The 14,471-nt window shown below is 40.9% G+C and overlaps 1 protein-coding gene across 2 annotated transcripts; it reads right to left on the bottom strand.

Annotated features, from left to right (window-relative positions):
* Positions 1 to 698: 698 nt before the first annotated feature.
* Positions 699 to 11,400, bottom strand: MEIG1 (meiosis/spermiogenesis associated 1). Of its 2 annotated transcripts, none has more exons than XM_038389285.2 (3): positions 11,243 to 11,400; positions 6,269 to 6,440; positions 699 to 1,784 (listed from the first exon to the last, which is right to left on the bottom strand). In XM_038389285.2, exons 2-3 carry the CDS (start codon positions 6,404 to 6,406, stop codon positions 1,656 to 1,658), a joined length of 267 nt encoding a protein of 88 aa, XP_038245213.1. In that variant the 5' UTR covers positions 6,407 to 6,440; positions 11,243 to 11,400; the 3' UTR covers positions 699 to 1,655. The 2 variants fall into 2 exon arrangements, with proteins under 2 accessions (XP_038245213.1, XP_038245202.1); XM_038389274.2 differs by lacking the exon at positions 11,243 to 11,400 and adding an exon at positions 7,981 to 8,172.
* Positions 11,401 to 14,471: the final 3,071 nt, after the last annotated feature.

Consider the following 14,471-nt stretch of genomic DNA (forward strand, 5'->3'; position numbering starts at 1 on the left):
AGTTAAGTGACTTGACCACACTGAGTCTATGGCAGAGCAGGGAACAGAAGCCAAGGGTGAAATCCTAGATCAATTAAGACAATAGCAAAACACATTTTAACTTAAATGGCATCAGGATTTCACTCCAAGGTTCTTGAGTCCCAGCTCTATGCTCAATCTAATGGATAACAACTTTACCTGTAACATAACTCACTTGAGTTAGATGATAACATGGGAACCAGAAAGAACCCAGCCTGATTGCCAGATCCCAGGTTCAGCTTGCAGTCCATGTGGGTTTGGGAGTCCAGCTTTTGCCTTATAAACTGAGTACATTTGATATGGACTAAATTTGAGATGGACGTCACAATGCCATTTTGACAGTTATTTTTGCAAGTAGAATCCAGAGGATTATATCAAAAAGGACTAAAAGAAGATAAGGAGCTACAGTAAATAGAACTAAAGATAGGAGTGTTATTTGATTTATATCAGTTCATGTAACCCACATGTGGCAGATTTTAATAGCTTTCACTGCACGGACGCCAAACCAAGCAAGACAGCTGCAAAAAAATAAAATGGACTACACTATAAACCACTGCTGTTAGAATTCTGAGGTCTGAGCACCCTCACCAGCAAGTTGAGCAACACTGGAATCTGTAGTTTCATTCATTTATGTGATCTTCAAAAGGATACAGCATTGTCAAAAATGTGATTTTTTTTTAATCCCATAGTACATTGCCCTTAAATTTTCAGGGTAAAGGACAGACACTTCTGCTTCTCTACTTCTAATACCACACCACAGAGACACAAATCTCTCTCTTCTATTCAAAATTGTTGTGTTTAGGTCTGGAAAAATACTAATCCATTTACTCTTTAGCTGCTACCAATATAATCCCATCTCTTTCTGTCACTAAAACCAGAATTATAATTGATGTACTTCCAAAAAGATATTAGATTTCACCTGACACCTTGCTGCCCAATATTCCCTTCATCCCACCATGTGTTTAACTCCTCATAATCCTCTTTAGTTTTTGCTGTCCAACATCCTGTATCATTGGCTAATTTTACCAATTCACTAAATACTTTCTCCTTTAAGTCATTAATACTTATATTAATAAAAAAACCCCACAGAGCTATGGGATACTTCACTATTTACCCCTCTTTGCTAAGAGAGAAAGATATTTATGATGACTGTTTCCCATCACTTAACCAGTTTTTAATCCATAACATGGTTTTGGCCCCTACTCCCAGGTCATTCAGTTTCCTTTAACAAATACTAATCCTGGGTCTGACATCGACTCCCTCGTGATCCTGTGGATGTCACTTAACTTTTCTGCCTCAGTTTTCCCATCTGTAAACTGATGATAATAACATTTACCTATGTCCCATGGTTGTGGTTAGAATTAGTTAGCTACTGTCAGTAAAATACATTGAAGATGTAATGCACTAAATAATGATTAGCACTTCTAATTATATGGACCTCATCAAAAGCTCTGTGAAAATCCAGTGCTGAACATACATTACTACTCCTCCCCCTAATATGTTCAGCTATCTTTAAAAACAGCACAAATTAGTTCAGAAACCTTGTTTAATTTCTTACATGTTATAAACATCAAATAGATTAAAGCAACATACTTACAACAAACAAAAACAAAACACTGTAGTTGGGATTAACAAAATTAATAAACATAAACTTTCACTTTATGGACTTCTTTGTCTTCACATTCTCTTTGCTTGTTGTAATAATAGAAAGTATTGTCCCTTCTTTGAAGTTTCTTCACAAATCCTGTTTCTGGCCAACGATCCACCTGTAAACAGAATGAAAAGAATATACATTCATCTTCTGAACATGCTGCCATTGAGAGAAAACATCCATGCAGAACACATCACAGGAGACAAGATATTTTTATATGGATTGTATTTTGGTGAATAAATTGGTTTGTAACTGATTGGTGCTTTATGATTAAATTGCTTAACTCTAATAAAGATTAAAAAACATAAACCATCAGAAACTAGTTTCTAGTCAAAGTTCTGTATGGTATAAAAACACACAAACAAAAAACCAGCAACACTTCACTATGTCAGAAGAGAACATGAATGATCCAAAGGGGATGTGATGGAAGCTGTAGCACTTGAGTAATCTAAAACTGGACTGGACAAAGCTGTTAGAAAATATGGTGTAGAGAACAGGAACCACCATTGTCTGGTGCAATGGAGGTTATTAGACTTAACAGGTCTTTTCCTCTCTAATGTCTATGACTCCCCTTGATTACCCAATGGATGCCTTCCTTTTACTGTATAAACAAGAGTTAGTCATTCAAAAATCCGAATGGCTGAAAGATTCCTCTTCTTATGGAAGGATTATGTGCAAGTAAAAGGTTCTTTGGCACCTTTCTAACCATGAAAAATAGACACATCATTAGTTTAATCATTTTCAAACAAACAAATGAGCCATATGTCAAATCAGGAAAGTTGGTGTCAATGGACCCAATCTGCAAGGTGCTGAGCACCATCACCCATAGCCTTCAATTCAGTACTTCACAAGATATTTATTACATTGTAAAAAGTGCAGACATTCAATCCTTTTAATTAAAAAGCTTTTGGAAGTTTCTATGGCATTATGTAAGCACCTGCGTTATGAACAGCTGTAGTATTTCCTGTTGTCTTGAATCCTAAATATTAATTTCTCACTTCTGATCATCAGGTATAGATGTCATTAGGGATATCAAACCAGATTGCATTTGAAGTAGTAGTTTTATTACTACTCATAAATGGTAGTTTTATTACTCAGCCTAGTACTTAAATGTACAGATCTGCTGGCTGTTTGGGTTATTTTTTTTAAACGGAAGTACCATATAATATTCCTTGTATCTCCACTCTTAGATCTTGTACCTTCCATAATATGACAGCAAATATGAGTCATATTTCAAAATGTGATCAGTTACAATATAACTGATGCTAATTCCACCAAAGTTTGATATAAACAGAGCTCCACATAGTTTTTAAGTTGGAAATTATTTTGTTGGGAGTGTCCCTCTGCCAATGGGATCATAATTTGTTTTGTGGCTTGTACCCTGTAGCAGTCTTGACTTTTATCTTATAAAATTTATTAACTAGAGGGATCCTACCATTCTCATTAAAAGATCTATCTAGACTTCTGTGTAAGCATTTATACTATACTCTTCACCACAGAATTTGAGCCCAATACAAAAGAACGAACTGCATCTTCCCTATATCAGAGGGGTAGGCATGTTAGTCTGTATCCACAAAAACAACAAGGAGTCCGGTGGCTCCTTAAAGACTAACAGATTTATTTGGGCATAAGCTTTTGTGGGTAAAAAAAAAAACCACTGCTTCATACGCATGGACTGAAATTACAGATGCAGGCATAAATATACTGACACATGAAGAGAAGGGAGTTACATTACTAGTGGAGAACCAGTGTTAACAAGGCCAATTCAGTCAGGATGGATGTGGTCCACTCCCAATAATTGATGAGGAGGTGTCAATAGCAAGGGAGGGGAAATTGCTTTTGTAGTGAGCCAGCCCAGTCCACACAAGAGATCCACTTCCTGGACACTACAATATAAATAATGGTCACATAACACCACCCTATACCGGAAACCTACTGACCGCTATACTTACCTACATGCCTCCAGCTTCCATCCAGGACACATCACACGATCCATTGTCTACAGCCAAGCCCTAAGATACAACTGCATTTGCTCCAATCCCTCAGACAGAGACAAACACCTACAAGATTTTTATCAAGCATTCTTAAAACTACAATACCCACTTGGGGAAGTGAGGAAACAGACTGACAAAGCGAGACAGGTACCCAGAAGTCACCTAATACAGAACAGGCCCAACAAAGAAAATAACAGAACACCACTGGCCATCACGTACAGCCCCCAGCTAAAACCTCTCCAGTACATCATCAACAATTTACAACATATCCTGGAAAATGATCCCTCACTCTCACAGACCTGGGGAGGCAGGTCCGTCTTCGCTTACAGACAGCCCCACAACCTGAAGCAAATACTCACCAGCAACTACACACCACACCACAGAAACACTAACCCAGGAACCAATCCCTGTAACAAGCCCAGTTTCCTACTCTGACCCCATATCTACTCTAGCAACACCATCAGAGAACCCAACCACATAAGCCATACCATCAGGGGCTCTTTCACCTGCACATCCACTAATGTGATAATATGCCATCATGTGCCAGCAATGCCCCTCTGCCATGTACATTTACATAGAGACTGTCCAGTATGGCCAAAGAATAAATGGACACAAATCAGATATTAGGAATGCTAACATACAAAAGCCAGTAGGAGAACACTTCAGTCTCCCTGGACATTCAATAACAGATTTAAAAGTAGGTTTCAGAGTAGCAGCCGTGTTAGTCTGTATTCGCAAAAAGAAAAGGAGTACTTGTGACACCTTAGAGACTAACAAATTTATTTGAGCATAAGCTTTTGTGAGCTACAGATTTAAAAGTAGCCATCCTTCAACAAAAAAACTTCAAAAACAGACTTCAAAGAGAAACTGCAGAGCTACAATTCATTTGCAAATTTAACACCATTAATTTGGGCTTGAATAGGGACTGGGAGTGGCTGGCTCACTACAAAAGCAATTTTCCCTCTGTTGGTATTGACACCTTCTCATGAATTACTGGGAGTGGACCACATCCACCCTGACTGAATTAGCCTTGTTAACACTGGTTCTCCCTTCTCTTCATGCATCGGAATATTTATGTCTGCATCTGTAATTTTCACTCCATGCATATGAAGAAGTGGGGTTTTCTACCCACGAAAGCTTATGCCCCAATAAATCTGTTAGTCCTTAAGGTGCCACCGACTCCTCGTTGCATCTTCCTTTACACCTCTATTTTCAGTAGGTAATAATTCAGCCATGCATTTTTTAAAAATTTAGTTCAGTAGTAACTTTTCAAAGACCACTTTGCATGGTTACAATAATATATGTAGGTAAAAGAAGCAGAAGCTCACCAATTTTAAAGCCTTGAGTGTGCCTATCATACTGATTTAAAACATGAAACTTGGTGAGAGATTGGACACCAATATAGTTTAATTTGTTTCTGGTATTTTGAAAATACTTCAAATGGTTGATTTTTAAATAATGGAAGGTGGCAACAAGACATTAGTAATACCAAACATTTTTCTTTAATGCAAACTGTATATTTCAAAATATTGACATAGTAGGTCTGAATAGATTTTTAAAAGGGATTTTGAGGAACTGCATGATTTAGGAGGTAAATAATGAAATATAGAGCCTATCACCTATAGGTTTGCTAGTTTGAATCCAGAGTAGATTTGTAGCTGTCTGACATCAGGTGACTAACCAGTAGCTTAGGTCATATGCAACGAAGTTTTCAAGGTACAAGATAGAGTTCTTGATGTTCTCAGTAGAGAAGTATCTGCATTACAACCACCTCCACCACACCTGGCATCAACTTTCTCGACTATTGACATTTTCAAGAGAGAGGCCAAGTACTGCATATACAAGGAGTCTGAACCAACTCCCACACAATTCAGTGGTAAACCTTCCACTAATTTGAGGGATGCTGGATGGAGCCCATGGATATTGAACAATATTCTCATCCTTAAAAAGGGGGTATACCACATCAGGGGGTAATACTCATTGGCAGAGTAGTGTGTGGAAGCTGGCCATGAGCTGCCCATGCCATACCTTTCACCAGCATTACATTATTTTGTTTGAAATGAAAAAAATCTCCATTATGTAATAAAAGCTCTGACATGTTTAAGTATAAAGAAAAGGAGTACTTGTGGCACCTTAGAGACTAACAAATTTATTAGAGCATAAGCTTTCGTGAGCTACAGCTCACTTCATCGGATGCATTTGGTGGAAGGTTTTTTTTCCACCAAATGCATCCGATGAAGTGAGCTGTAGCTCACGAAAGCTTATGCTCTAATAAATTTGTTAGTCTCTAAGGTGCCACAAGTACTCCTTTTCTTTTTGCGAATACAGACTAACACGGCTGCTACTCTGAAACATGTTTAAGTATGTAACTGATGAACAGGCAGCACATTGCAGGCTTGCTAGAGTTGCAGTGTCAAGTAAAATAAATGTATTTGAAAAATCAGTTATTCTGCACTTCTAAAACTACCTAAAGAACTAAAATTGAATTTGATTAAAAACAAAAGCAAATGAAAGGAAATATACTCTGTGCCTCCATTTTTATTTCACTATTTAATAGGGAATAGAGAATTAAAATACATAACCCCTGCACAATTACAAATCTTACCATATCAACTTGCTTCACTTGTTTATATTCAATTTCATCCCTGTATCCAGCTTGCTGAAATCTGTATAGATTCTCTATCTCATCTGACCATTTTTTGGCACGACTTATAGATTTTGGTTTGATGTCAGCGCTAGCCATGGCTCCAGGAACTCCACCAGATATTTTGCTGAAACTAGGTTTTAAAAATGATACATATAAAAACTGGAGCAAGCCATATTGTTGAAGTTCTACATAAAAATGGGTAGAACAAAATTGTCAAACATAGTAAACAAGTTATAGTTAGTCAAAAAAACAAAACAAAAAACAAACCTAACCCACCTCAAAACCCCAACGTAAAAATTAGTATGTTAAAAATGTCCAGAATCACATTAAATACATGATTTTTCTGGAGTAAATCCATATCGCCTGTATTTCAGTTTCCAGATATGTAAACTATTATAATGTCATTTTCCAGGGTATGCTCAAATTACTGATGACAGTGCTCTTTGAAATGCACATGGCTGAACGGATCCCAGGGCTAACTCCACTGAAGTCAGCAGAGCTGCTCAAGTGATGAATTTGACCTAAGTTTCCAAATCTAGACCAATTTCAATATGTAACAGGAACCAGTTTTCTCTTTTAGTTCACCTCTTAATTTCATTGTATTAATTTTTTGAGTATATCTTTGTGACACTGAGCCAGAAAGGGTTAAGCGACTAGCAGGCTAAGTGACCCAAATTCAACCTTTAAAGACATATTAGAAAAGTATATAAATGGTAACTAAGGCCATTCCTTATAAATAGCTAACAAAGTCATGTTAGATAGATCTTTGAAATATAGACTTGTATTGTTAGAGAATTAGAAGAAGATACTGTTCATATTTGTCTGTTTACCTATAGCTTGTTAGATGTTAACAATGTAGGTTCCTGTCCGTTACTATATTTTATTGATTCAGAGATCAATGATTCAGAGGGAATATAGCATTTAGATGAAACTTGGGTGTAATAATGTCATTGTCAATATTTCTCTTTGAAGTTTGTAGTAAACTGCATGTCTTAATGGCAGGACTGGCTCTAGGCACCAGCAAAGCAAGCACGTACTTGGGGCGGCACAATTCCAGAGGCGGCATTCCAACCATTTTTTTTTTTTGTGCTCTCGGAGCTTGGGTCAGCAAATTTTCTGCTTGGGGCAGCAAAAAACCTAGAGCCGGCCCTGCTTAATGGATAATTACCTTATGCTGATGAATATAACTAATTACGTGTATATACATAGGAAATAGGAATTTTTACATCAGAACCACAATGCTTCACCCAAGGAATACCTGCTGTTAAGAGGCTATCAGTAACCTCCCAGAGATCTATAAAAGAACTCTAAGGCCCTGATCCTATTATTTCAGATCTGCTTAAGCTTGGTCTGGGGAAGCTTGAGTCGCAAGACTGAGGTATCCAGCTCTAGTGTGGATTACCCTGCTAATTCTCATGGAAGAATCTGAACAAACTCTATATATGAACTGCTATTGGACTATAACCTGATGAACTTATTCTGGAAAGAACTTTTTGCAACTCAGCAGCTCACTATCTTTACGATGAAAATGATCTAAGAACTTTATTCATATCTGTATGTATAATGATCTTTTGACCACAATACTCTCTTTTCTTTTTTAAATAAATCTTTTAGTTAATAAGAACTGGCTGTAAACGTATATTTGGGTAAGATCTGAAATATTCACTGACCTGACGGGTAATGTGTCCGATCCGTTGGGATTAGCAGAACTTTATATATATTGAACAAGATTTTCAGTAATCTTCCACGTATTTGACTTGGCTGTCTGGGTGGGAGCCCAAGTCTGGATTGCTTTAAGGGAACTATATTTTTGGCTTCTGGGTAACCAGTAAGGTATTGTAGAAGATGTTTTGTTGCTGGCTTGGTGAATCTAATGATTAGAATAACCATCAGTTTTGCTTATCGTCTGCCCCATTCTTTGCAGTTTTCCCTGATTGAATAATCTCAGTGTGGCCACTCCAGGCACCAATGGTCACAATCTTATTCTGCTAATAGAGAGCACTTTTCATTTACGCAGGAAGAAAAATATGTCAAATGCTACAACATCTGATGAATTTCATTGGTCAATGGGCCAACTTCTTCTCACAATTACTTAGTGTCACCATGCTGCAGCTGCATAATTAGGAAGAGTTTGATGTATTTTCAAGAATCTAAGCCTTCATTTAAGAAAGTTTCTAGACTTGATGCTGATGAGGATAAAAATCCTGTTGGGTCATGTGCTCCCATGGTTTATAGGCTGAAAAAGAGTAGCAATTGACTACAAAACCTGCCTCAAAATCCTACACACAACTGAAACCCTTTATTTAGTACATGGTTCAATTCAGAAGTCAGTCCCCTCAAACCACTACAGAAGAGAAAATAGGAGTTATTGCTTGCATGGCAGCAGTTATTTGGGAGTGGCTGAAATCTGCATTTGTATCTGGCATAATAATTTACAGTGGATTCTTTGTACAGAAAGACCATCAGCAATCAAGGAAAAGGGGCATAATCTCAGTTTGCATGGGGTTGAGTGAAGATCTGTACATAAGTATACAGATACTATGGCTCTTTTCCAAATATGCTGCCATATATGTGGTAGTTCAGCATTCTACAGTTATTATCTCTCTTTAAATGCCAATTGTCAATAATTACAAAGAGTTTTTCTCCTTGCACTATGGGATGCCACAATACAAATTAACCTACTTGGCACATATTGGTAGCTGAGTCTTGGAGATATTTCTCCTGATTGCACTTTTTTGCTACAAAGGGAAACATGACCCAGTGTGAATTAATAAGCACTTGGGAATCCTTCTGGAAGAAAGATGTATAAATTGTAAGCTATAAATATACTGTTATACTGCTGACCAACTGAGCCTGCAGACAGACAGACCGAAGCAATGCTAGCAAATGAAGTATACGATTGGATCTTAATGAGGTATTAACACTAAGGTCTATTATGACAACTTACATATCACTAGGATTAACCATTTCTCTGCTGAATGATATATCAGGGTCATCTAGCAAATGCACTTGTCCAGTGCAACTGGATATACATGGCACATTCTGACTATCCATGAATTCAAGCAGACTTTCTATAAAAGCTCCTGTGAAAACACAGGCAAAACATACATCTAAAAGCCCAGACAATAAGAAGCTTGGAGCCTAAATACCTTTGAGGCTCTGGGCCAAAGTGCTAAGTCAGTGCATGCAAGTAAAAAACAAATATCACCATTTTCAAGCTGGTATGTCAAACCTTTTATTTATTTAAGTTTAATAGATAAATCACTTATACTGACGTGCAGTTGAGACAGCCCAGAGTAATGTGTCAAAAAGCTCAATTTGCCAACAGACACCACAGGGTTACCATTCTTATTACTCTTCTAATTTAGGGGAAAATTGTGCAATTTCACATCCCAGTGTGTGGTACTGGGAAATACTTTCTCTGTAATGGCAATCACTGTACATCAATGAATAAATTCTGTAAGTGGTGGAATTCTGCATCTTCTTGGGTTATGATAGTAGTCAAACACAAACATCCTAGAATAGATGCATGCGCGCCATGAAGCAGGTTACTACTTCTGATTGCCTGTGTTTTAAAAGTGTTCTGCCTGTTCCCACTTTCACCAGGTCTGTTATGTAACCACATCTCTCCCCCTATTTCAGAAAGCAAAAGTAAAGGGCAAGTCTACCGTGGCACAAATCTGTGCCTAGAGGTCAGCACCGTTTGGAAACCAGCCTATCTATCCTCTGAACCGTGTAAGTTTGTCTTATGTTTGAACATACTTATGGCACCAATACCCAAAGTAGGAGTCAGGTAGTGATGAAAAGAAAAGGAGTACTTGTGGCACCTTAGAGACTAACAAATTTATTAGAGCATAAGCTTTCGTGAGCTACAGCTCAAGCAACAGCAGACAGGTCAGACCATTTCAGTGGGGCTCTACTGGCAAAGGAGTTGCCAAGGGGTGAGAGAGAGACAAGATAGAATCTGCCCGGATAGGACCCCACATTGTGTTTGACTCCCTGTTATTAATTATATGTATTCTGGTAGTGCCTAAAGATCCCAAATAGGGTTGAAGCCCTATTGACCCTACTGTGGTCACTGTACACACACAGAAGATGGATGGTCAGACATACAACCCCATCTTCTGTGTGTGTACAGTGACCACTGCCAGAAGTTAGGAGGGGAAGACAGGGGTGGATCTCTCCAAAATTGCCCTGTGCAGTACACTCCCCCTGAAGCTCTGGTACAGGCCACTGTCAGAGACAGTATAGTGGGACAGATGGGCTATTGCTCTGACCCACTAAGGCAGTTCTTATGAGCCCTGCCCTGAAGAGCTTACAGTCTAAGATGGACAAACAGATATAGACAAACAACAACAAAAATACAAGGCATCAAAAATACAGTGCAATTCTTTCTCGGGCCCCCTCTGCATAACAACCCCTGTCCCTGCCAACCCTTGCAGCCTTGCCAACTCTTAACCTGCAAAATCCATGCCTCAGGCCTCACCAAAACCATGCGAGTCGCTTTAAAAAGCATCAGATTTTAAAGAATTGTAATTGTTTTCTTATCATTTGCCTTCCGAGCTGCTAGGAGGGACACTTGGGTCCTGTTTTTAAGCTTTTCTTGGAAACCACCAGTCACGAAATTTGTATTTTTTTTTTTTTAAATGAAAGATGAGACTCTCTCCCAAACCCATAACCACAGGAGCTGAAGCTTTAAGGAAAAAATCTCCCCTTAACCCCACGAGCTGTAGCTTTCAAGAAAATCCCCTCCCCCAGTCCCAGGACTCCAGGAGCCGGGGCTTTTTAAAGGAACCCCAAGGCCACGCGGCTGCCCTGAGCCGGGCAGGGAGGGGGGCGTTCAGCAGCTCCCGCTCCCCTCAGGGCTCCCGGGGCTGGGCGGGCTCCACCTGCGGTGAGGGTCGGGACAAGGGGCGCCGCGCGGCCACTCACGAACGGTCTTGCCGGGTCGTTCCCTCCCTCGGGCCGGGCGCCGCCTCTTCGGGTCTGACGGCGGCGGTTGCGCGGTTGCCTAGCAACCTCCGGCGCTCGAGCCAGGCCGAGAGAAGCCTCCCCGGCGACCCTGGCGGAGCCGGGGCCAACTGGCAGCGAACCCCGGGAGCGGGGCCAGGGCCACGAGCTGCGCAGCCGGGGCGGGGCAGCGCAGGAGTTTGGAAGAGGAATAAGGACTGTAACGGGTGCAGGTGGGTATGTGCGGTAAGAGACCCGTGTGTTATATCTCACACCGCTCGGGCGGCTGGGGGACCATCGCCACCCTGCTCTCACTGCAAGCCGCCGGAGCTTTGCCATGAGCTGAAACTGGAAGATCAGGCTTCTGCATAGAGCTTGCACGGGTGCATCCCAAAGCACTAGGTAGGAAAGGTTTCAGAGTCGCAGCCGTGTTAGTCTGTATCCGCAAAAAGTACAGGAGGCCTTGTGGCACCTTAGAGACCAACACATTTATTAGAGCATAAGGCTTTCGTGAGCTACAGCTCACTTCATCGGATGCATTGGGTGGAAAATACAGAGGGGCGATTTATATACACACACAGAGAACATGAAACAATGGGTGTTACCATACACACTGCAACGAGAGCGATCAGGTCAAGTGAGCTATTACCAGCAGGAGAGCCAGGGGAGGGGAGGAGGACACCTTTTGTAGTGATAATCAAGGTGGGCCATTTCCCGCAGTTGACAAGAACATCTGAGGAAGGGAGGGGAGGGGGGAATAAACATGGGGAAATAGTTTTACTTTGTGTAATGACCCATCCACTCCCAGTCTTTATTCAAGCCTAAATTAGTTGTATCCAGTTTGCAAATTAATTCCAATTCAGCAGTCTCCCCTTGGAGTCTGTTTTTGAAGTATTTTTGTTGAAGAATGGCAACTTTTAGGTCTGTAATTGAGCGACCAAAGAGATTGAAGTGTTCTCCGACTGTTTTTTTGAATGTTATAATTCTTGACGTCTGATTTGTGTCCATTTATCTTTTATGTAGAGACTGTCCAGTTTGACCAATGTATATGGCAGAGCGGCATCCCTGGCACATGATGGCATATATCACATTGGTAGATGCGCAGGTGAACGAGCCTCTGATACTGTGGCTGATGTGATTAGGCCCTATGATGGTGTCCCCTGAATAGATATGTGGACACAGTAGGCAACGGGATTTGTTGCAAGGATAGGTTCCTGGGTTAGTGGTTCCGTTGTGTGGTGTGTGGTTGCTGGTGAGTATTTGCTTCAGGTTGGGGGGTTGTCTATAAGCAATGACTGGCCTGTCTCCCAAGATCTGTGAGAGTGATGGGTCGTCCTTCAGGATAGGTTGTAGATCCTTGATGATGCGTTGGAGAGGTTTTAGTTGGGGGCTGAAGGTGATGGCTAGTGGTGTTCTGTTATTTTCTTTGTTGGGCCTGTCCTGTAGTAGGTGACTTCTGGGTACTCTTCCAGCTCTGTCCATCTGTTTCTTCACTTCAGCAGGTGGGTATTATAGTTGTAAGAATGCTTGATAGAGATCTTGTAGGTGTTTGTCTCTGTCTGAGGGGTTGGAGTAAATGTTGTTGTATCAAAGAGCTTGGCTGTAGACAATGGATCGCGTGGTGTGGTCTGGATGAAAGCTGGAAGCATGTAGGTAGGTATAGCGGTCAGTAGGTTTCCGGTATAGGCTGGTGTTTATGTGACCATCGCTTATTAGCACCGTAGTTTCCAGGAAGTGGATCTCTTGTGTGGACTGGTCCAGGCTGAGGTTGATGGTGGGATGGAAATTGTTGAAATCATGGTGGAATTCCTCAAGGGCTTCTTTTCCATGGGTCCAGATGATGAAGATGTCATAAATGCAGCGCAAGTAGAGTAGGGGCATTAGGGGACGAGAGCTGAGGAAGCGTTTTTCTAAGTCAGCCATACAAATGTTGGCATACTGTGGGACTATGCGGGGTACCCATAGCGGTGCCACTAATTTGAAGGTATACATTATCTCCAAATGTGAAATAGTTATGGGTGAGGACAAAGTCACAAAGTTCAGCCACCAGCTTAGCCGTGACAGTATCGGGGATACTGTTCCTGACGGCTTGTAGTCCATCTTTGTGTGGAATGTTGGTGTAGAGGGCTTCTACATCCATAGTGGCTAGGATGGTGTTTTCAGGAAGATCACCGATGGATTGTAGTTTCCTCAGAAAGTCAGTGGTGTCTCAAAGATAGCTGGGAGTACTGGTAGCATAGGGCCTGAGGAGGGAGTCTACATAGCCAGACAATCCTGCTGTCAGGGTGCCAATGCCCGAGATGATGGGGCATCCAGGATTTCCAGGTTTATGGATCTTGGGTAGCAGACAGAATACCCCTGGTGGGGGTTCTAGGGGTGTGTCTGTGCGGATTTGTTCTTGTGCTTTTTCAGGGAGTTTCTTGAGCAAATGGTGTAGTTTCTTACAACTACAATATCCACCTGATGAAGTGAAGAAACAGATTGACAGAACCAGAAGAACACCCAGAAGTTATCTACTACAGGACAGGCCCAACAAAGAAAATAACAGAACACCACTAGCCATCACCTTCAGCCCCCAACTAAAACCTCTCCAACGCATCATCAAGGATCTACAATCTATCCTGAAGGACGATCCATCATTCTCACAGATCTTGGGAGACAGGCCAGTCCTTGCTTACAGACAGCCCCCCAACCTGAAACAAATACTCACCAGCAACCACACAACAGAACCACTAACCCAGGAACCTATCCTTGCAACAAAGCCCGTTGCTAACTGTGTCCACATATCTATTCTGGGGACACCATCATAGGGCTTAATCACATCAGCCTACGATAGTGCTTGGGGTGTGCTATAGACCTCCGGGATCTAATTTGGATATGGATAGAGCCCTTTTAATGTCTTTAATAAAGTAAATACTAATGGAAACTGCGTGATCATGGGAGACTTTAACTTCCCAGATATAGACTGGAGGACCAGTGCTAGTAATAATAATAGGGCTCAGATTTTCCTAGATGCGATAGCTGATGGATTCCTTCATCAAGCAGTTGCTGAACCGACTAGAGGGGATGCCATTTTAGATTTAATTTTGGTGAGTAGCGAGGACCTCATAGAAGAAATGGTTGTAGGGGACAATCTTGGCTCAAGTGATCATGAGCTAATTCAGTTCAAACTAAATGGAAGGATTAACAAAAATAAATCTGCAACTAGGGT

The sequence above is a fragment of the Dermochelys coriacea genome, chromosome 1, assembly GCF_009764565.3.
Source record: "Dermochelys coriacea isolate rDerCor1 chromosome 1, rDerCor1.pri.v4, whole genome shotgun sequence".
Classification (NCBI taxonomy): domain Eukaryota; kingdom Metazoa; phylum Chordata; order Testudines; family Dermochelyidae; genus Dermochelys; species Dermochelys coriacea.